Source organism: Chrysemys picta, chromosome 2 (genome assembly GCF_011386835.1).
Source record: "Chrysemys picta bellii isolate R12L10 chromosome 2, ASM1138683v2, whole genome shotgun sequence".
Lineage (NCBI taxonomy): Eukaryota > Metazoa > Chordata > Testudines > Emydidae > Chrysemys > Chrysemys picta.
Genome location: NC_088792.1, coordinates 149,724,413 through 149,747,989, shown reverse-complemented (window position 1 = coordinate 149,747,989; position 23,577 = coordinate 149,724,413). Strand labels below are relative to the sequence as shown.

The 23,577-nt window shown below is 53.9% G+C and overlaps 1 protein-coding gene across 3 annotated transcripts in view; it reads right to left on the bottom strand.

Annotated features, from left to right (window-relative positions):
- Positions 1–1,826: 1,826 nt before the first annotated feature.
- Positions 1,827–23,577, bottom strand: part of NUDCD3 (NudC domain containing 3) — a 57,252-nt gene continuing 35,501 nt past the window's right edge. For all 3 annotated transcript variants that reach the window (XM_042859318.2, XM_005312363.5, XM_065584366.1), the window contains 3 exons: positions 19,545–19,688; positions 7,183–7,371; positions 1,827–5,725 (listed from right to left, as the gene is read on the bottom strand). In XM_042859318.2, coding sequence (XP_042715252.2) covers positions 5,615–5,725; positions 7,183–7,371; positions 19,545–19,688 — 444 coding nt within the window. In that variant the 3' untranslated portion in view covers positions 1,827–5,614. The remainder of the gene's footprint in view (positions 5,726–7,182; positions 7,372–19,544; positions 19,689–23,577) is intronic.

The following is a 23,577-nucleotide window of genomic DNA, read 5'->3' as shown; positions in this document are numbered from 1 at the left end:
TGCCCCCACCCAGGCCCGCTCCCTGGAGCCCCTGGGAGAGAAAGGGAGAGACCGGGGTGCTCTCTTCTGTACCCTGTGTCCTCTTTCTGCCCTGTACCATGGTGCCCCCATCCTTCAGGCTTCACCCCACTCTTCTCCATAGCCCCAAATGCTAAGCGGACGGGCTTAAGTTGTGCTTCCTAGTTACGAGTGCGAGTTTGGTGATTAGCCAGCCGCTTGCCTGCACCATCGCTGCCAGCTGGAAAGTGCCAGGGAGGAACAGCTTCGAGGCGGGGGTGAGACCAGCTCTCTCCCACTCCCGAAGAGCCCAGCTCCCCACCGCCATGCCTTTGGCTGGCTGAAGGGACATTCGCCTTCCCAGAGCAGCTGACGTGGCTCAGGCGAGTCGGCCTCTCGCTCCCGTTTGCGGCATGTCTCTTCCCCTGGCTCTTCATTAGCACGGGAACATTGGTGTGAAAACAGGATCTCTCTTCCCGGAGCGCGCTGCTGCTCACGGGCCACGTCAGCGTGAGTCAGGCTTCGGCGGAGGCCAAGGGCTGGTTGCTGGCTCCTAGCTGAGAGCAGCCATGGCCCCTGGGAAGGGGCGGGGGGTACTAGGAGGCTGGCTTCTGCTTATTGAAAGGAAGATCAAGAGGTGACGTGAGCAGTGTCTGAGTACCTTCGCGGGGAGAAAGTCACGGCGCTAAAGGGCTCTTGCGTCTCGGGGAGAAAGGCAGACCAAAACCCACCGGCTGGAGCTGAAACCCAGCCAGTTCCGATCAGAAATGGGGCAGCCTCTTAGCAGCAGGGGTGGCTGACCCCTGGAACAATCTCCCACAGGACACGGGGGAGTCTGTCTGCAAGACGTGACAGTCCAACCAGGCTGCTGGGCTCACTCCAGGAGTAAGCAGGTGACATTTCAGGGCCTGTGCGCTAAGGGACGTCGCACTAGATGAGCACAATGGTCCCCCCGGCCTTAGACTCCAAATCGATGAAGCCCTGGGAGAGGCGGGAAGCAAAGGGAACAGAAAGAGCAAAAGTCACCCTGGCTCCTGGCGCATTCCATGCTCTGTGCACGGTGCTGGCACTCACCGGCCTGGCTCCTCATGGGCCCAGGGACGTTCCCCTGGGCTCCCAGTCAGCCCTGACTCTTCCCCTCTCTGCAGGGCTGCACGTGGGTCTCCTCAGACCAGGCCACCCGGCGCACAAGGGAATGAGCCACTAGTAAGGAAGAGCCACTTCTGTAGCCAACTCCCGCTCACTCCCCAACCAGTGACAGGGCCACTCCCCACAGCCTGAAATGCCCCCTCTGTTCCTCACCAACCTCCCCCCAGGGAGGGCTTCTCCTCCCCACACTGCCATGCCATCCACCCCTCCTCCCCATGCCCAGCTGGCTGGACTCTCAGCTGCCCAGGGAACAGCAGGCGGCTGCAAAAAGGAAGCAGCTGGTGGGAAGATGTGGGTCAGGGCTAAAGGGTTAATCCAGCAGCCCCGTGGAAAACACCACACACCTTAGCCCTAGCTCCTTGCTGAATGGCAGAGCGTCTCCTCGCCCCCAGAGGGATCTAGCCAACTCCAGTTCTTTCCTCCAGGGGTGGTTTAGCCTCCAGGTTTAGCCCTTGCTGCTGGGCACTGTTCTGCTTCGTAGCTCGGCTCCAAGCGCTGTCCTTGCCGGGTGAATCCAGGGAGCAACCCTAAGGCAAGGCCCAGCTGGAGCCTTGACTCTTTCCCAGTGACCTTGTCCCAGAAAAGCAGCAGGAGGCCGGATCCAGCCCAACGCATGTCCCCGGGGGTGTATGCGGGGGGAATGTCCTCACACTGAGTCACATACATGTGCACACAGTTGCTTGGATATAAACATGTTTATTGCAAAGGAAGAGGGAGGTGGACAAATCCGAGCGCAGCCACATGTGGCGGCCATGGGGTGCCCGGCGCTTGCTCCCGGGTGCTGCTTGCTTCCCTGCTAGCCTCCGAGGGGCTCCCTGAGCCAGCGGAGTTGTACTGCAAGAATGAAGCAGGCTGCACCCACCGCAGCACGGGCAGCTGGAGACGCTTGGCCTGTGGGCCACCCCGGCCTGGAAGAGACCCGCAGAAGAGGAGACAAGGAAGAACAAAGCGAGAATAACCACTAGGTAACCTCCAGGCTGAGGGAGAGGAGCTACAGGTACTGACCCAACCGGGCCTAAAGGAGTGGGGGGCCGGCCAGCAGAACACATGGGCTGGGCTACTTTAAACAGGCAGAGGAACTGAGTTACCCCAGAAGGAGGAGACCCAGCTGTGATGGAGAGAGGGCAGAGAGTCTAGGCCAAGGGGCTCTTCTAGGGGGTGGCCCCCAGGCACTGACGGAAAGGGGGTGTCAATCCCAGCCTGAGCTCCTAGGCTGACGTCCTGTGGGGCACACGCACCCAGGCTGGCTGGGCTGCTCCGCTCACACTGGGGCGGGAGCAGGGATAAGCCGGCAGGACGTGGGGAACGGGCTGCAGGGCAGAGTAGGCTGAGCTGGGCTCGCCCAGGGCGCTAGCCTAGCAGCACGAGTAGCAGAGCTGCAGTTGCCCATGGCTAGTGACCAGCACTATCCAAATACATGGCTATGGGGAGAGCTGCAAGCCCCCACCCGCCGCAATCGGGCCCTGCGGGGGGGGGGGGTGTCCAGGGGTGCTCCGTGTAGACCACAGCATCTGTGTTTTGACGTCACCCTTAAAAACAACACTAATTTGGCCAAATAAAATCCCAGCTCACACATGCTCAGTAGAGACTTCTTAGAGCGTAGCAGTTAAATTCCCACCAAGCTGAGCAGCACTGCAAATGCAGCTCGGAGCCGTGTCCGGTCCGTGCGCCTGTGCTCTCAGGCTATGTCTACACTGCAGCGGGACTCGAGCGAGCAAATCAGTGTGGCCATGGTGCCTGGGGCTCTCAGGCCCAACTCTGCTGGAGCTGCCGTGCCCACCCGGCTCGTTTTAGCGCAACAGACCTGTGCTTGAACCGCTCGACGGGTCTACCTGGCTTGGGACGCTTGCTCCCAGCTGCAGTGTAGACACACCCGTCATGACCCCAAGGGCTGGGCCCCCGCAGCATGGAGGAGGAAGCTACCCAATGGATATGGAGAGGGGACAAGTGCCAGACCAGCAGGGGGCAACAGATTGGCATAAGGAGCCAAAGGTGGGTGCCAACAGGGAGGGAAGGGAAAGCGGGCCTAGGGATTTGAGTAGACTAGGGGCCAGGGAGGGACTGGAAGTCAGTAGGTTGAGCAGGGGAAGATTGCAAAGGGACATGGAGGGTGCAGGGGACTGGCTGGGCAGGAAAACTGGGACTGAGCTAGTGGGACGGGGAAGGAGAGAGAGAGAGAGAGAGATCTGACGATGCAGGGGGAGAACTGGTATCAGCTGGGCAGAGAGTGGGACAAGAAGCCTGCGGGGAGGGGAGGGAGGCAAAGCTTGGGACTGGGTGCCAGTGGGGAGGGGGCAACTGGAGATCATGGAGGGGGAAGAGAGAACAGATAAGGAGCTGGAAGGAACGGCAACTGGGACTGGCCGGGCAAAGAGCCGGGAATAGACGGGGAGTTGGAGGCAGACGAGAACTGGTTGGGCCTAGAGCCTGGGGCTGTAATAAGAAGCCTGAAGAGGGAAGATTGGATTGGCTAGGTGAGGAGAGTGGGACCAGGGGCAGGGAAGAGCCAGGCTGGAACAAGGCCAGTTTGGAAGGGACAGAGCAGGAGTCAGGCTTGGGAGGCAAAATAAGTTGTGCCCACAATATTCCTCTCCCGTACCTGGAACCCAGGAGTCCTGAGTCTCACCATTCCTCCACTGTCAGCAAATAGCTGTAAAACCCACTGGCAGAGCATTCCATCCCCTTCTCGTGCTGGTCCACAGCGAGGATGACAACCTACTACTGCTATCAGTCGGTCCGTTAGCTCAAGCAGCAGAGGTCTGGGGGCAGGATCTACAGGTTTCAACCCTGCTGATGATCCACGGGGTCCCAATAGGATTCCACATGCTGGAATTCCTGTTGGGTTTGTTTCCAGCTTATTCTTTTAAGACCCTAGGAAGTTACACCACACAACTAGGTGCAAGGAACATGATTAAGTCTGCAAATCAAAAGCTAGGAAATGCCCAAATGAAGGTTGCCTAGACAACCTTAATTCACCCTGTGTGTGCGCGCATTAGGATACAGCCTTTAAGGACACGGTCACATGCTATTATTTCTGAGTCCCCTCTGGGGCTCGCTGCTATAGCAGGCAGCGGCAGCCTGCAGGTGGCCAGTTTTCCAGGCTCTGACCCGCTTGGGAGAAAGGCGGGGCATCAGTGTGGGTTCTTGGCGATGGAGAGAACACAGGATGCAGCACAGAGGGTGACCTGGATGGGTCTGAGCACTTGGCTTTAACGCCTTCAGAGGGGAGCATCTGCAGACCAGCCCCACCATATCTTGCGTTAACAGTGCTGGCCACTACGCTGGCTAGACAGACACCCGCTAGCTCTGTTCACCCACCACACAGCCCCCTTTATCGTGAGACCTTGAGCGGAGGGAGGCTGTAGCTCCCAGGCTGGGAGACTCGCTCCGAGCTGTAGCGTAGACACCCTCTCAGTAGCTGGGGACACGATACTCCATAAAGCGGCCACTAGTTTTGGGTGCCCAATGAGAAGCCCCTAGGGCTCGGTTTTCAGACTCCCAAGCCAAGCAAAGACAGCGGGAGCTGCAGGCACTTGCTGCCTCTGGAAATCAGCCCCCAGGTGCTTTAGGCGCCCAAAGCTGGGCTGACTTCACAATGTGAGCCCTAGGGGGTTGTGTATATCAGCTTATCTTTGCAAAGGCAGGCACAGGGCAGACCTGGCCTCTCGCTCTCTGCCAGAGCCAAAACCTTGTTAATATAACCAGCAACTCTCAGCACCCCAGCTGCCACGGCCAACAGAGAACTGGACGCCTGCGGATAGACCCATGGGCCCATGCCCAGGCTGCATGGAACACTTTGCAGGTGTATAGTGCTTGGAGCATGGCATGGTCTGTGCCATCTCCGCTACCAGGTGTCTGAAGCTGCAGCTTTTCCCTCCCGCTGCCAGCGCGCTGGGGCTCTGAACACGGTGCAGCTCGGTTAGATACGGCCACCACAGATTGGCAACTTTTCAATGGGGGCAGCACTGCCATCTCAGAGGGTCAGGCACTGGGGGCTGGGGCGGGCTCCCCAAAAGCAAGAAAGACAAACTTCAAAGTCACCTCAACAAGCATCATCTATTCCTGAAAAACAACAGCCGCCCGTGCCCCCCCACCCCCAGCAGCAACCGGGGCCATCGCCAGTGAGAGAAAGGGAAATGCTACCAGCAGCTGCTGGTTGCCGTGGTGACAGAGGATGTAGTTCTGCATTTGCTAGGCTTGCCCCACATGCATCTCAAACGCGCCAAGCTGGCATTCCCCCCTCCCCCCCCAAACCACACCCCCGCCCCAGCCGGTTGGCGGCTGGCTGTTGGCAAATAGCCCCCAGTGGCAGCACCAGGATAAAGGGGCAGCTGGACATCACTCAAGGGAGCAGGCAGAGGGGGAAGCCCAGGCTTTGCCCCCGTGCTAGCTGGTTACACACAGTGGCGCTGGCCTTGGCCTCCAATCCCAAGCGTGGATGTGATTTTCCCTTCCTCGCTGGGCGTCGTCAAAACTGCACGGCCCCAGGGGAGATGTTGAACATGGCGGGGTCGAACTTCTGGCCCCGGAACGGGGAGCCTTCCACATCCCAGCCCTTCTTCAGCATCTCGTGCACCTTCTGAAAACGCAACGCACTCAAGTCAAGTCTACTGAGGGGAAACACAGCTGACGGAGACACAGTCCCACAGTCAATGCCCCACTGGTCTCTGCCATTCCCCAGCCGGGGGCCACCACCCCTTCTCCTCAATCAAGTGCCTCAAAACCCTCAGGCTTTACAGCTGTCGCCGAGAAATGAGTTTAAGGAACCCCTCAAGCCAGCTCCATGCCCGGCCTTCCCAGGGAGTGGCTAAGCTCAGGGTCTGTGCCAAAGAACAGAGAACAAAGAGGCACTGGCTCATTTCCCAGAGAGCTTTGCACTTCAATACCAAGCTGAAAGGCGCCTCCTGCTCTGGTCTCTCCACCTCACAGAGCCACCGAGCTGGGCTCCATGACAGACTTGCACCCAAGCCCTGTCCTGGGGCAGTGAGATGGCGCTCAAACAGCTCCCCCTCCGCTCCTGACAACAGCCACCCTGCTGGGCCACTGCTGCTACGGGAGAGCGAGTGGGAGCCAACTCTGCACTGGTGGCTGCTTGCTATCAGCAGGGCCTGGGCCATTGGGACGACAGGAGACATCAGCTTTGCTCTGTGGTGATGCAAAGCCATTGGCCAGCCTGTGGAGTCTAGGCTCCCTGGGTATTGGGGGAAGGCAGCGGAAGTGACGTGTCCCTTTTTAACCTCCAGATGGCAGGACACGGACCGTTCCTGGCCCCCCTCAGCAATCTTGGCCGTTTCACCTGCAGGCTCAGCTACTGGACAGACAGCAGAAGCCAGGTTGGCCGTTACCTGCTTGCTTCCGGGTGCAGCTCAGCAGGTTAGGAATGAATGATCTTGGACCTGCATACCTGGGCGATTGCCTCTCCTTCATGCCCGGCTGTGACGGACAAGACCCCCTCTTGCTGTCAGTCCTTGCCTAGCTCTCTCCAGAACGGCTGGCAGGGCTCTCAGAGGACTGCGGACTATGGAACGCACGGCAGGCGGGCCGCGAGGACTGGGCATTGGTGACTTGCAGGGTACGGCGTGAGACTCGCCTGCACAGGAGGGTGTGGGGAATACGATGCTTGCTGAGGGCCAACGGGGTGTGTGTGTGATGGAGAACTCAGCATTGCCACACAGGACGCAAGGTCCAGGCAATGGATGGCTCTCCTGGGTGCACATCAGAGTATGCCGTCGTTTACACTAACAAAAATTCAATGGCAGGCAAGATGGTGGAGCTCAGCTCCCTGGAGCTGGCTCATGGAGTGGGATCCGTTCGAGTCAGAGCAGCTGGGGCCCTTCAGGGAGTCAGGGTAGGTCTCCAGCTCCCGGCAGTCACAATGGGCAAGAGGAGGGACAGCGCTTGCTGCTAAGTCCCTACTCAGTCCAGCCGGCCGCAGCCATCCCCTAGCGCCTGGGGCGCGGAGTCAGAATAAAGCGATCAGCAAGGATCTGCCCAGCCAGCAGCATCCCACTTCCCCGCAAGCTGCGAAGGACCTACCAGCTCATGGCTCTGGGGCTTGCCCTGCAGTTTCTGGTGGTAGTCGAAGGTCAGCCTGTCCAGCACGGCGTGTTCCTCTTCGTCCACCGTGGCCATCGAACGCTCCTTGTTGATCTTATCGATGTCTATCGGCTCCTCTCCCTCCAGGATGGCACTCCACCAGTACTCCCCCACCTTGTTCAGGTTGATCTGGGGACACAAAAGCACCGTCAGCCCAGCAAGCAAGAGACAAGGTGCAGCCAGCCAGCCAGGCCTGGGGCTGGAGGGGAGCCCAGACCAGGAGTCACCGCTCTAGACAAGAAATGAGGTCTCCCAACGGAGCGTCAGGGCCTGTAGGAAGCAGGGGCAGCGGAGCTTGCCCAGAAGCAGCAGCTGTAAAAGCTCCTCAACAGCATTTCACTGGCTCCACTTTAACCCCAACGAATCAACAGGCTGGCAGCTCCCAGTCAAGGGGGGCAAAATAAATATAGAGCAACAGAAGTTCTGCTGCAACCAGAGAGTCTCGATACACACAAGGAAATCAAATTAAACGATTGTTCCAAACAGCTCCCTGTCCCCAGAAATCTCTGGGCTAACCTACATTTATCACCCACCACTGACCCCCTCACCTGCACCCTGCCCACTAACCCGCTACCATGGGGCTACTGCTGGCATCCCAAACTGCTCAGTGGCTGCAGACCAAACCCAGCCCACGCTGTGTGCCTGACTTCCTCCTTTCCCTCCCAAACACGGAATTTAGCTCCCAAAGATAGACCGGCCCAAGGCTCAGGAGACGGAGTACTTGGCATTTGACAATGGCCCCCAAGAGTTCGAAATGGGTACTATATATAGCTAGAAAGGGGAGAGTCTAGCTTTCCGGTGGGGTCACAGGACAATGGATTCACACCCCGGCCATTAACACCACATTTACGTGCTGAAAAGCTGCTTACATCATTTTGGGATGGTGCACGTTTTCTTTGCTGTTGAGTTGCCTTGTGGGAACTCTGGGCATTGGCCTAACGCGGCACCGTGTGGGGAGGATGAAGGCTTTATGGGCACTCATTTGGGGTGGGGTGGGGGGGAGAGGATGACTGTTGTCGTGAGTTATGTGCCCATCCCAAGTCTTTATACCCTCCCACACCAACAACCATTCACTGTGCAGCTTCTGCTCAACGGGCGCTACACCAGCTGGAGCTCTGCCCACTGAAGGGGACGTTCCCCGGGCTAGCAAGCAACAGTGCCTTGGAGGACGTTTTACGCCGTCCAGTGGGAACATACACGGCTGCCAGGGTGTGCCCCCCACTACGTACAGCCACAGCGGGAAAGGGATTAACCATGCTACGCACTGCCACATAGCCCAGGAGACCTGGGTCAGGGGAGACCTCTGCCTCATTCGCTCTACCTTCCGACGCTGCTTAATCCAGGATTCTGGTTCTCTGCACTGGGTCTACCCAGAGTTCCTCTCTCTTTCCTTCTACAACCCTTAATACTAGTATTTCCATTTTATGAAGAGAACTAAGGCACAGAGCGGGGACCAGACTTACCCAACGTCTCGCTGAGTCAGTGACCGCGATGGGAGTGGAACGCTAGAGTCCTGGTTCTAGCAATTAGATAACGCTCCCCCACCCACGTGGGCCTCTGGCATCTGTGGGCTGGGGGGTTCGCGCTAACCATTCCAGATTCTCTCTGCATCCCAGCCCACAAGTAGGAAAGCAAACGAAGGGGCTGGCTGGCATATGCCCTTTAGCAGGGAGTGGTGTCTCCCTTCACACCCAATGCCAGTCTGTTCTAATGACTAGACAAGTTGGTAGGTTGCTTCACTCCACATGGTGAGTTTTTTAACCTGTCCTTCCATAGCAATTCTTAACGACCCTCCCCCCCACCACCACCACAGGGCCAGCTGGTTTTGCAGCCAAGCAGTGCAGGACATCCAGGATTCTCCTTCAAAGAGACATGGGGCCAGCAGTCTCCACCCTCACCCCACTCTCAGCATGGCAGGTGTCCCTCTGGAGAGCCAGCTCAGCATGCCCCCTAGTCCAGTCCAACAGCAGACGCATCAAATCTTGAATTAAGAAACGGCTCAAGAACTTGGGGGCACAACTGGAGCTTCCTGATTGGCTGGCAGTGATGTCATCCCCAGGTCTGTGAGGCCAATAATTCGCAGGCCCTGACTTTTATTTGAAGGGATAGATTCCATTTCATAACAGCCGTGACGAGAGGCCGTGCATTTCATAGCCACTGCTGAACTGGGTACGGCCCCTGGTTTCAATGCCTGCCGTCGCGGTGCAGCCCCACCTGAGGTGGGCCAGAACCACCTGGCAATGGGGTTATAGCTTATTCTTTAAACTCAATGCCAGGCAAAGGCAGGAGAGCTGATAAAAGACAACTGTGTGCTTACAGGGCTGGAAGGTGATGCAGAGCGAGCAGGAATCGCCCCTAGCCGCCCACAGGCTCAGAGCGGAGGGACCTGTCAGACGCACCACTTGATTAAGAAATTCAGACCCTCTCAGAGCCAGCTAACGACTCTGCTCGTGTGCAGCCCAGAGAGGAGCCCTCGACGCGGAGATTTCACATTTCACTAACCCAGAAAAGAGTCCTGCCTCAGCTCCCATCAGTCTCATCTCCCATGCACGAGCGTGGGCGGGAAGGAGGCTGAAATGTCACACACTTTTAGCTGCCGCCCCTGCTCAGCGGGAATGCCTGCCCCGCGTGTGTGATGCAGAATCTGCTCTGTGACAGGAGACGGGGCCAGGCGTGCGTCTGAAGGACCGGCTAGCAGGAGTGAAAAACAGCACTTTGGAGGCTGCCTGGGAGCCTCAGCGCTATGTGAAGAGTCACCAACTTCAGACACAGCCCCAGCAACTCTGCCAATAGCCAGCAGAAGGGTGGGCAGAAGATTTTCCTTCCTAACGCTTTCAACAGCCTGGACTGCAGTCATGGCTGGGGGGGAGACACAGCAGAGCCAGGTGAGGGAGAAATGTACATGTGTAAACATCACATTGAGACAAACATGGAAGCAGGAGCGTGGAATCCGATACAGATAGGAGCTCCTAGCAATCAGTATTTCTCTCCCCCACTGTGCTGGGGCCAGCCGAGATGGTTTTTTTCCCAGTGTGTTTTTTATTTTAACAATAATCTCAGCAGTGAAGAAGATATATGGCATGCGTTGGCACCTCTGCAAAATCATCAATAAAGTCAGACAATACAATTTAGTCAACGCTCTCAACAGCTCCGGAGGGGAAACATGGGCAGAAGTGCACAGCTATTAAAGTTATGAAGCAAGGAGATTTTCTCCCGAGCAAAGGAAAGAAGCCGGTTAACAGAGGAGAGGAGGGCAGGAGCATTTTGGGATCAAGCCCTCTAGGCAAGAGGAGCCCGGAAAATATTCCAGCACAGATAGCAATGGTGATTCCAGCCAAACTGGTGCATTCCTTCCCCTGGTCATTGCTCAGTTCGGCTTTAGAGACAGGAAAGACTCACAGGCTTGCCAACCTGCAGGTGACTAAGCGGGGTGCAGCTGGACTCTCCTCTGCATTAGGAGCGGCAATCGTAGGCCGTGGCCATGACATCTGCTGCAGAACCATGCTCCAGAATCTAAGCTCCAAAATCAAACCCTGCTCTGAAGGCAGAATTATTCATTCCCTCCTGCACTTTTCTATGGCGCTCCTCACTCCAGGAGCTGAATGCTTCACAACCACCATGTGTGTGCACATGGGGCATTATCCCCATTTTACAGAGCGGGAACTGAGGCCCAGCGAGATTAAGGACAAGTGTCCATTCATTATGGGTGCCCAATTTGAGGTGTCTATGGCACGAAAGCAGTAAGCATTAGAGAGCCCGTCATGCGTGCCAAGCACAGCTTCCAGCGACTTCAGCTGCAGCTGCGAGTGCTCAGCACTCCTGCGAATCAGATCCCAGCGTCTCAAATTGGGCACCTGGAAGATGAGGAACACAGGGCGTGACCAGCTGTAAAAAGCTTGGAGTAAGTGACTTGCCCAGCATCACACAGGAACGCTGTGGCAGAGGCAGGGATTAATCCAGCTCTACAAGGCAGCGTTCAACTGCCTAAACCACAAGGTCAGGCTTTATTCCTGCAGTCGCCTGCTCAATTCACTACACACCTTCCAATTTCTGCAACAAGCGAGGCAGGGGTCCTACAACCAGGGGTTCTCAACCTTTTTCTTTTTGAGCCCCCACCCCCCAACATGCTATTAAAAACTCCATGGCCCAGCGGGGGCAGGGAGAGCCTCGAGGCAGGGGCCTTGGGCATAGGCATAGTTTGACTTCTATTTTACGGGGGCAGGGGTCGAGCCTGCTCCAGACGGCAGGGTCCAGAGAGGGAGTGCCACCTCCACCCCCTGACTCACCTAAGCAGGCCACCCAGACTGTCCAGGTTGGGGGGTGGGCAACCAAAAAGTGGGGAGCTTAGCTCAAAAAGTTTGAGAACAGCTTAGGGTGCAAGCAAGAGGGTAGCTAGGGGCTGTGTGCAGACAGGGGGTAGCTCCCGGTACAGGGAGGGGGCTGTATGTTGGGAAGGCTCCCCTGCGGTCCCTGTTCCCAGCGGGGTCTGCCAGCCACGGAGCTGAGTCTCCCCACCCAGGGGGCTCTTACTGGCTGCCTCTGCGGGAGCAAAGGGGGCTGGGAGCTGAGGAGCAGCTTTAACCTGGGACACCATCAGGAGATGAGGGAACGCTGCGGCTGCCTGCTCCATGACACCAGCTTTCCGCTTCCGACCTGGGCAGGGGGTGGGGAGAGGAGATGGGGGGGGGGCTGGACCCCCGATTGAGAAGCACTGCCACAGACAACAGCTTCATTAAGGGTTGATCCTGTCCCACTATAAAAAAAAAAAAAGGAGGGAATTTTGCCATTGGGTTCAAAGGGAGGAGTGCACCCTTCCTACACAATCCTAAATCATTCCCTGAACACTGTCTCATCCTGTCAACTGAATGAAGTGGGGTCCAGTGGAAAAAATAGCACATGCTCATGTACTGAAGACTATCATAATGCAGACGCACGAGAGCACTGAGTTAAGATTGCACTGAGCTGTCAGACAGCAGCAGACCCAACAAATCCCAAAGACCAGAAGCACCCTGTAGCCTCAACCGCCCTGCAAACCGCAACACACATGGCCCAAAAAGATGGGTTTTGCAAATCCACAGCAAACCTGTTGGGGCAGCATCAAGAGAACCGAATCGCATTGCAAAGAGAAATACGGACCTGACTGCACTATTCGTTTCCCTATTGAATTCAATACAAATCAAAACTTTGCGCATTGATTCTTAGATCCTGAGGCCAGAAGGGACCATTGTGACCACCTAAGTCTGACTCCTGTATAACTCCATGGGACTTCCCTGAAGTTGCTCCGGGACTTCCAGCTGATGGCTGAATTTAGCACTTCGGGGCCCCAGAAACCATGGGTCTTTCTGCAGGACAGAGGTCCAGACTGCTGCTGAGCGTACAGGGCCTTGAGCGGCCAGCACGTGACGGGTCTAGAATGCCTTTCAACCAGAGGGGCCCAGAGCCCCTTACAGGCTGTACAGAAGGGTCATTCGCCTCTGGTAGAAATGGAGGGCGAAGGCAGCAGCTGGACTGGTTTATAAGAGGGAACCAGCAGGGCACCTTCTAGAACTGAAGCTTCATTTTGCCGCCCTAAAGGCCCCCTGAAGTTACCCAAGCCAATATTGTGCAGGCTGCAGGAGTTAACCCCTCCTGGTGTGGAATGTATTATTGCTACAGCACGGTGTGCTCAGAGCTGTACAAAGCAATGAGGCGGCCAGGGAAAGGACCTGGACTGTAAGTAAGGGAAAGCAATAGACACAGGGGCCCAGCTCCTCAAAGGCACTGAGGTGCCTAACTTCCATGGGTGTCAAGGGGAGTTAGGCATCTCCCCTTTGAGGATCTGAGGGACCAGTGTCACCAGGGATTCAGGTAAGACTCTTGCTGAGGTGACCGAGGTGTAAGTGGAACAGATGGAGCCGAGGGGGAAGCCTGGTCAGGCTGGGTGAGGGAGGAGGTTCCAAGGGCGATGGGACGGGACTGGAGAGGAGATGGGAGATCGGAATGAGACATTGGATAGAGGAATAAGAAACTGATTGAAGGTAGAGGGGAGCTAAGCACCGAGGAGGGCAAAGCGTGAGGCCAAGGAGCCTGATGCGGATTGTGTTGGTCTCAGCCGAAAGACAGCACAGGCACAGTGCACCAGCCCGCTGCCCCGTGGAGGGACAACTCAGGAGGGCAGAGCACTACCTCCTTGCACCCAGTCCCTGCAGCAGAGCGCCTCTCCCAGGGGCACTGGGGTCAGCAGCCACTGTCCCAAGAGTCAGAGGGTTTACCACAGGTAGGAGGTCTCCCATCAAGCACAGACTGGGCCCCACCCTGGTTAGCTTGTCGCAGTGGTCCAGATCCTGCAAGACCTGCTGTGTTGGGATGTGAATGGGAGGGAGGAAGCAAAAGACTTTTTAAAAATAACATCCCAGGGGGAGGGAGAGAACAAGGTAGGAAGGGGAACAAATTACAGGGCTGAAGTATTAAATGCCAACTTCACTTCAGCTCCAGCAAGAGAAGAATGTCAGTAATGAGCAATCAGGTAGCGGAGAAGGAGGTGAAGAGCCAAACGAGAGAAGCAGCAGAATTGTTCAAGAGCAAGTGAGGGAATATCGGGAGGGTGGGGAGCCTGCTTAAAAATCAGCAGGCTCCAGCGGAACCTACTCAAGGGCATTAAAGGAATTAACTTGGAGCCGTCGTCAACTGCTCATGGAAGGCAGGAGAGGTCACTGGTGTCAGGGCGATTTTCAACCTGGGATCAGGGGAGATCTAGAGAAATAGAGACCAATTATTAACATCGCCCCGTAGCTCCCTGGGTGTTACGCAGAAAAGTGCTTTCATGGCTCTTCTAGGCAGGACTTTGTAACAAATTCAAATAGCCTGGCTAGCGAACATTTGGTGGTTGGGGGGTGGGGGGGAAACGTGTTGTGCAAAACACCGAGCACAGGTTTCTAAAAACAGCTCATGCAAATCTATTTTAATCTCACTCTTTGACAAGCTAACTGGTGTAATGGAGAAGGGGAATGCAGAGGAGATTATACACAGTACCAGGAGTTTGCAAAGGCACTTCACACAGGGTCACACGACAGTCACCGAGAAACTAGAAAGAGGCAGACTAGCTAGGACAGCGAAGCTGGAGAGACAATAAAAACTGAGCGTAGGTGTTTGGAGAGCACTGGTCCAGCTAGCACCCAAAAGCACTAAAAGACATCAAGAAATGGTAAGAGGTAGAGAATTAGGTTGGGAAATTACAGCCATTGGATTTCGTCCTTCACTGGACCAAGACTCTAATGTGTTTCACAAACATGCTGGAGGAGAGGATGGAAAATACATTGATCTTTAGTCCGGTCACCTGCAAATTGGACATAATTAAACAAGACACTGCAGTGGTGCTCCTTTTAGGCAGAGAATAAAGGGAGCGTTGAGGAGGATAAATGCAGAGGAAACCAGCATAAGAAACTGGAGGATGAAATGGTTAAACACGTTGACTGTGGCATGGGGGGACAACAACTATAGGACAGTGAAACAGAGAGGTGAAACAGGTGTACAGGAGAGCAGCTAGGATGGGGTGGATGGATTACAAGGAAAATTAACCCCATTAGCCCGGTTTGTATTTAATAATAATCAGGAGAAAATAGGGAAAATAAATGTTGAATAAGACAAGCAGGGGAAGGAGGAGACAGGGTGCAGGATGGGGTGAGGAAGCTGGAACTGAGATGAGGAACAGATGAGAGGCAGGGAGCTGGAAGGTACAGAAAAGGGAGCTGGAGAAGCAGATGAGGAGACACCCTTGTGTAATCAAAGAGCTGCAGGGCATGGGGAGAACTGCAATCCACGAAAGCTTATGCTCAAATAAATTTATTAGTCTCTAAGGTGCCACAAGTACTCCTGTTCTTTATACTTACCTGGCGTGCAATTAGAGGGGCATGGCAGGTTCCATGGGCTAAGGGAAAGTACATATCTACAGCCTGGAAAACTGAGATGGGATTGTGGAAGATAAAGGGAGCCTGCACGGGAGAGAGATGAAATCTCTCAAACTAAGATAAAAAGTGATGGATTTCAACTGAAAAGAAATCAGTCTGAACAGCAGACTGATCCACTCAGTACAGCCAGACCGCTGGGAGCAGAGCGGACATCACCTCCCTGAATAGGCAGATGGCCCTAGCCTCAATTATGGTCTGGCTAGAACGGCTGAGACACTAGAAGCCATCTGAGAGACAGGGTGGGTGAGGTCAGATCTTTTATTGGACCAACTGCTGCTGATGAGAGACATGAACTTTTGAGCTTACCCACCTTGTCTCTCTAATAGCCTGAGACCAACCTTGCTACAACAACGCTGCCTCCATCTAGAAGCCACCTTTCGTACCAATCTTGTCCCTGCTCCCAGTGCCTGCAAGATGGACAGCTTGACAACAGGTAAAATGTCTGCTGTGCGCACAGAAGCAGCTCTGTGCGTGGGGCTCGGCTGATGTGTGCTTAGGGTGACCAGACAGCAAGTGTGAAAAAACGGGACGGGGGTGGGGGTAATAGGAGCCTATATAAGAAAAAGACCCAAAAATCGGGACTGTCCCTATAAAATCAGGACATCTGGTCACCCTATGTGTGTTCAGCTCAAATAGCATGCTGTGCACCTGTTTGTTTTCTGTGCAGCGGGCAATCGCTCGTCGCTGATCTCAGTAACTCCTAACCCTTTCCCCACAATGATCCCACAGAGAAGGTTGGACTATTGCTGCCAATGCGCCAGCTGCGGGGAACGCTGCAAAGATCCCCCATGAAGAGTCACTCGCTGTGTTATGAGTTTGCTTTGGCTGCTCTCGCTTCCTGTGAGCACGGAGGTGACAGTAAGTTTGGCCAGCAAGAACATCTGTGTGAAATAAAACTTCAGAGTGCAATGCCGTGAAGTCATCACCACTGGATTTTAAATGGGCAAGTGCTGCAGAAGGACAAGCTTGTGTTGCTCAACCAATCACAAACCAGAAACAATACCAGGCGGTTTACCTAACCCGTACAGCTCACGTACAAATGCTCGCAGGGAGCTGTGCGCAAGCAAGAGTTACAACAATTCATTAACAAACGGTCGAATTGCAAACAATGAATGAAGCCAAGGAACCAGCAAACCACTCGTGTCTATTCTGTGAGCAGCAAAGGAGACAGTCCTGCTTGAGAATTACTCACTATTCTCCAATTACCTTCAAGTGTAATTTCATCTACTGCCTCATTGCCCTGCACCCCACACTCCCACCATCAATATGTTAGAAGCCAGCTGGAGATTCTCACAATCCTCCATCGTTTTCACTCACTGATGGCCTGAACCAGCTTGTTTAAGGCAATGAAAGACTCTCGTCAACTCCAACGGGAGCTGGAGAAGGCCCTTGATCTTACTTCACCATCTTGCTGTCCCCTTCCTCCTCCAAATCACTGTTATTTAACAAACACAAGTCCTCTTGCTGACCTGGGAACTCCCACGACTAACCTTTGCACAATCTGCAAAGCTCCTACAGAATGTCTTTGTTTCTTGTTTGTTTTCCTTATTCATCTAGTAGGGGCCTTATTAAAACCTTTTTTGGAAAAATCGAAGTAAACTACATCGCTATTATCTGCTCCTTTAACATTCTCTAAAGAGGTGACAGGTTAGAAGATGTGGTTCTCTCTCCCACAGAGGCCATCCAAGAGTTACACAATTCTTTGGTTAGATTTCCAGTTTTCTTAGCACTACCTATCATAGGGTTTTATACAGCTGCCCATCACCATAGTCTCAGAGGGCCTTCCACGTAACACCATCCGCAACAGTGCTCTCCCTAGTGGGCATCACCGTACTGAGGTGTCTCCTCTGCCCTCCAGCTGGCTGCTTACCATTTTCCATTACCTCCGGGGGGGGGGGGGGGGGGGGGTGTCCCCTCTAGTGACCCAAAACCTGGTGGTGCAATGAAGCACCAATAATCCTCTCCCCCAGATTGCAGGAAGCTACGCGGAGACTCAAGAAAGGGGCACTTGGTCCATTTGTGCAACATCTTCTGCTATTCCTGATGCCAGAGCTGGCCACACTCTGTACATTTCCCCCCAGAGAGCAGCACAGCCAGGCCCCAAGGAAGGTCACTTGCTCTCCTTGCAGAGAAATTTAACATTGCTACTTGCTACCACTTGAGCAACAAGACTAACTACAACGACATGGTCTCGTCATACAGATTTCTTTATAACTCTGGGGCACTCCTTCCCTGCGCAGCCCCCTTTGTGCCAGAGTCTGAGCCTAGGGGTGGCCACAGACCTATCTTCCATCTTATTCCTACACCTTAAATGCAACCTGGCCTGCTCCCCGCTAGAAGCTAGGGTCTAAAGATTCACTAGATGCGAGGACATCAACGGCATAAAGTGGCCAGTTCCTTCATTTATCCTTGTAATGGCTCAGCATGTGCGCGAGGATGGGCCACACTGAGGGTATGTGACAGCAGTGGGATGCCTACATTGGAACACCACCATGACTGGTATCGGGGCTTTTTTTGACTAATTTCCGCTACACAGCAGGGGGGACTTAGGAGGACCAGATGGCCAGATGTGGCTGCAACACTTGTTGGTTCCCATCCACGATGAGGAGAAGCCATGGGAGACCTCCCTCAGTCAGCTGGCCCTGAGCTAACGATTACACCCCCAGGCGCTGCAGCCAATCAGTATCGGAGACAGCCGGTGCATGCGGAAGTAGGGCACTGATACTAGCCGCTCCAAGTATCCCCATCCAGGCTTCGCTGAGCAGCTTTTTCACCTTGGGCAGATAGGGTCAATAACACCCCACCCACACCACAACTTCTGCTGGATCAAGATCAGCGGTGGGAAAGCAATTTTTTTAAATGGGCATTTACACCCACTCCAGCTTAGGCTCTCCCCGGGCTAACGATGGTTTTCAATGGCCATTGAAAAGGAAAGCTCTTGTCACTCCACACAGGCTAGCCCTGCCAGCAAAGTCACCAGCTCCAGAACAGTCTGCAAGAACCAGTCCTACAAACTATAGCGGGAACAGTAAGGAGGACACTCAACACTGCCTCCCCTGCCCCTATGCCCCCTGCCCCAACCCCCCTCTCCTGCCCCATGCCCCCTGCCCTAACCCTCCCTCCTACCTCCCCAGCCCTCCGCCCCCCTCCTGCTCCCAGCCCCCCACCCCCAACCCTCCCTCCTCTCCTATGCCCCAACCAATCAAAAGAGAGGAAATTAATAAAATGTAAACAAATGCAAACCCCTCCTCCAAGTAGAGTTTTGACCCCCGAAAGGAGACATGCCAGAGACTCCATGAAATCCACTACGCACTTGGTTATTGCTATGGATTTTATGTGGAAGGTGCCCATGTATTACAGAGATGGGCAGCGAGATAAAAGCCTAAGCAAGATAGCGCTGACAAAACTACCATGTGGGCAGGACCCTGGAGATCCTCTTCTGGACGAGGCTGCCACAGGCTGGGAAGCAGGACCACCGCGGTGCCGTTTGGGCACTGACTGCTAGTACGCACTGGAAATGTGATAACAATGTGAAGTCCTCCCTTTAATCAGCTGCCAGTTGATTAAGTCTGCAGAATTGCCCAGTTACCGCTCTCGAAATAAAGGGGCAGAGCTCAGAGCACCCGGATTAGCAGGGACCACAGCTCCCACCCCTTGTGCCAACTAATGCTCATCTCTAATAAGTATTAATACAACGCCACAACTGTGCAAGGCACATCACAGGTTAAAGAAGGGGAGAGACACAGTCCCTGCCTCAAAGAACTTCTTGTCTAAATAAGATGACACAGGACAGGACGGGGGAGAGACAGAGGGAGGGGAGGGCTGGAAGGAATCATGTGATTCACAGTAGAAAGCGGTGGATCACGGACACGTGTTTAAGTGGTGATTGAGGTTGGGCAAGACAGGAGCAGACAGCAGAGGGGAGAGCCAGCAGGATTCAAGGAGGGAGCTGAAGGAGAAGAACGAGGAGGGCTGAGGTTCCAGGCACAGGAAAGGAGAGGCATACCCAAAAAGGTGAGCAGAGCAAGCTGAGCTCAGGGGCAAGAGAGGAGAGACAGTAGAAGCCAGGGCAGAGGGGTGGGGAGTTCGAACGTGCTGTTGGAACAGCCAGTGAAGGGATGTGGTGGGGAGTGGAAGTGTGAGTCATTTGCAGAGGGAGGGAAGAGATCGATTTAGCATTTGGTGGTGGAGCCAAGTCAGGCCCCCTTGATTTGGCAAAGGCTGCTACCACCCTGGCTTTGCAAATGGCTGCTTCTTGGTCAAAGGGCAAGGACACACAAAGCCAATGTGCGTGTTGCTCCCGCTCTCCCGCTGCGTGACTGTGAGAAGGAGGTGCCCAAAAGAGGCCGCTCTTACCAAGATGCATTTCCCTGGTTCCAGACTCCATAGGGAACTCTCCGTGTTGATCTTGTGGGTGAGTCTCCCTTCCACGAGGACATGCTGGCTGCTCCCCTCCAGCACGGCCACGCGAATTGAGCTGCTGCTGAGATCCACCGACACCTGGAAGCACAGAGACAAGGAAATCAAAAGGGACCTTCCCTCCTGCTTTCTCCCCGTGTTTGCTGGGGCGGGGGGGTCGAGTGCACTCATTGCTTTCCTCTCTCTCATCCCCAATCAGCTCTTTATATAGCACGGAGGCTGGGAATCCTGCCACAGCTTCAGGGAGATGGAAAACCACGTATGTGCAGTCATTTACTCTACTGGGGACTTCTTCATGTGCCCTTTGCTATTGCTGCAGTTCGAGTGCATGCCCCAGCTTTGAGAACAGGGGGAATGAGGAGGGGATTTCTATTCTGCGAAGGATTCCACAGGGTTGAAGTGTCTCTCTCTCTCTCCCTGAATTCTTCACTCGTGTGCTAAAGACAAGGCATACTTGCTGGGTTTGGGGGAGGGGGGAGAAAGACAGCTTGGCATGTGCTTTAACGTCAACACCTGCAACTGATGGAGATTCCAGAATCAACACGAAGAACAGCATGAAAATTGTGATCTTGGGTGGGTCCTATGCCTCCTGCTGCATCCGTGGTAGGGCTTGGAGAGCATGTGGGTCATGGGGGTGGGGGCGGAACATGGCCCGCTGCCCCTGCAACAGCACAGATTAGGACAGGGCAGGAAATGGAAGCAAAGAGACAGCGCTGACAGCAAAGTCAAGAAAGGTTTTATTCCTGGCATGCCCTTTACAGGAATGAGGCCAGGTCCCTCACACAGCAGCAATGCTGCCATATGGGAGACCCTGATCAGACCTGCTGTGGAGGGGACATGCTTCTTCCCAAAGGAGGTGGAGGCAACTGCTGGCTTGGTTCATGGAGGGGTGTTACTTTCAGTCTCAGAAGAGACCATCTGTTCTTTCTTCCCCAGCCTCAAGCTGCAGTCACTGAAGAAAGGGATCTGGGGGGAGCCCGACTCTCCCTCTATAAAAACACATTCAGGAAAGAACACTGCCTTAGCGCTGAGGCGAGGGGGTTACCACTAGATTTGCCTAAACACTCTCCCAGAGTTCCCCCAGATATTGCTCTGCGGTTCTCATCTGAAATGTTCTTACATTATCCATTACCTAGGTGATTTCTAGTGACTCAGTGCGGGCAGGAAATAGACTGAAGCTGCTCCAGTCAAGGACTGCACCACAATTGCATTTGATAGATGCCACAGAGATAAAACCAAAAAATGAGCCACTTCTGACAGGTCCCTGTCAAGTTTTGGAGAGGACCTGAGAACACCCAGTGCACACAATGGAGGGGGAAAACAGGGAAAGCAAGAGCCACTAAGCTTAAATACTGCTCAACCCAGACTGTGCAAGACGGATGTATCTAAAATACCCACGTGTAAGCTGAGTGGAGTCTCTAAATCAAACAAAAGACCCGTTGAGAGGAGCCCAAGGGGAATTCAGGAACAAAGGAACTGGGAGAACTGGCTGGCTCAGGGGACTGGTAACAGCACTAAGTCTCCTGTTTCGATCCAGCCCAGGGCAGACATGACTGGAAGCAAATTTCTATCTGACAGATGTTTGTGGGCCTTTGTGAACTGAGCTGAGGGAATCCACGTCCCATGTAGCCTCTCAGAGAGGCCACGCCACAGAGCCAGCTACCTTTCTCACCCCTGGAGATGAGCCCCTCCAAGGCAGGGCGAAGGCCTTCCAGAAGGGGGTTGTGAAGAGAGCCCGGCTGCTGCTCTGTGGACAGAGGGCTTTCAGCCTCAAGGACTCTCAGCCTGGCCCCTTTCGTTGGTAACTCTCAGAGTTGAGGGAAGACAGGAGCTGTCAGAGGTTTAACCACAGGCAGTTTCTCAGCAGAATTAGTTCTGCAGGGTACTGCTCCCACAGCATGGCACAGAATAAGCCGGCAGCCTCCAAAGCGGCGGTCCGTGATTTAGCCACAGTTCAGCAAACAAATGAATCCTTAAACAAGCCTGCAATCTCTTTAGTCTGAGGTGGCTAAAAGAGAAGACACTTGAGGCTGGATGTACTTTTCCAAGTGACCTCTTAGGAACAACCAGACACTGGGCAGTAACAAGGCCAGGATAAGTGTGCCCAGGACCTGAGAAGTTTACGGCAATGTTTCAAAGAAGATCAGCCTCAGGAAGATGCCAGGAGGTGGTGAGCATGCCAGGAAAGCAGTATTATTTTTAATAAAGTCAATGGAGTATGGCTTCTCGTATTTGAAATGACACCTATTAGAAACTATAGGGCAAGGTACAGCCGGGGGGAGAGTGCGGAGATTGTGGAGAGACCCAGGGCGGATGGAGAGGCAATCCAAGCTGATCTGTTAAGTGATATGGCACCAGGATTCCCCAGACGGACGTGACTTGCTGTTTCATTGGGGGAGCTCTGGATCTATAAGCACTCATGGGCTAAAGACAAGAGAGACCCTGATACAACACAATTAGGCTCCCAGAATAGGAACATTTATTGGAAATTTCCTCTCTGAGTTACAAGGACGCAGATCCATTAACCAATGGGCTCTCAGCCTGAATATACATAGTCAAAACCAGACCTGTCAGTCATTGATATGGGAAGGTTTGGCTAACCACACCAAAGAATGCACAAGTTGAAACTGTTTCCACAGCACAGGATAATATCCCCTGTGGACTGAAATTTCCAAACAAGCTTATACACACTAGCAATGAACTTGAGTTCCAACAGCAGAACATACCGTCACGAACTAATCAATGAGCCAAACAGGCCAAAGAAATACTCTAAACAAGGGGGGGGGGGTCGGAGCTGTAGATCTTGGAACTCAGAGAAAGGAAATTTTCAATACATCAGAATAAGTTTTCCTATTCCACTAGTTGCACAGATCCTTTAACAAATGGGATTTTTATAGCAGTACACCTTCAGGGAGGGTTCAGAGCAAACAGAATGACAGGGTTTTAAATTCCTTCTCTACTCCTGGGATGGCACAACGTGGTGCACCCTCCTACCAAAGGCAGCACCTGCTGAGGCTTAACGTGGTGCATCAGAGGCTGCTACCGCTCTCAGAGAGAGTAGGCTTGGATGCTGGTTGCTGGACAGAGACACTGACTTGTAGGCCTCATGGATGCACCATTTTAACCATTTTGAAATAGCAGATTTTGATACTTTTTCCCTTGTAGATGCCAGATGGTAAAGAATAAATAGAGCATTGAACTTGGGACTCCTGCGTGCAGTGGATGTAGATCTTGAAGGCTCTAGACCAGCTGTTCTCTTGGGCAAGATGGCTTTGGACAAAGCAGGGAGCACAATTTTCTAGGCTCAATGAGTTAATTTTTGGGATACAGCCCAACTCTGCTCAAAGAATCACACCATCACTGCAGAATGTGCAGTAGCGTTCCTCAGTAGATCAGACCCTACAGTCTGATGCCTTCTGAGCAGAGGTGATGGCTACCAGGGAGGCCACCTTGACGGAAAAGAAATACATGATTACATTCCTGAAGGGCTTGCAGCCCCACCTCCCAGCTATTTCAGTGCTTAGCCAAAACCAGCCCCTGGATTCAGAGCAGCTGCTAAACTGCAGCCAGGCAAGACTGAAGCGATGTTGGTGGGAAGAAGTTGTGGTTTTAAAATTTCCCACACTGTTGAGTGCATCAGCCCTTCAGATTGTTAAGCTGGCCTGGAGCCTCGGGGCCCTTTTTAGCTCCTCTGGGCTCATGGATGTCCAAGTAGCTGCAGAAATGCCACATCTGCACCTGTGATAGGCCAGATGATCGTGCCCCATCCAAACACGCACACTCTTGGCCACAAGGACTCATGCATTTGGAGACTTCTAGGCTTGATGATTTCAATTCATATCCAGAATGAAGCCACACAGCCTGAGGAAGCTCCAACGAACACAAAACACAGCAACCAGTCTGCTTAGCAATTCAGGTCACTGTGATCTCATCACCCCCCGGCTCCACTCTCTGCAGTTGCGCCCCATTA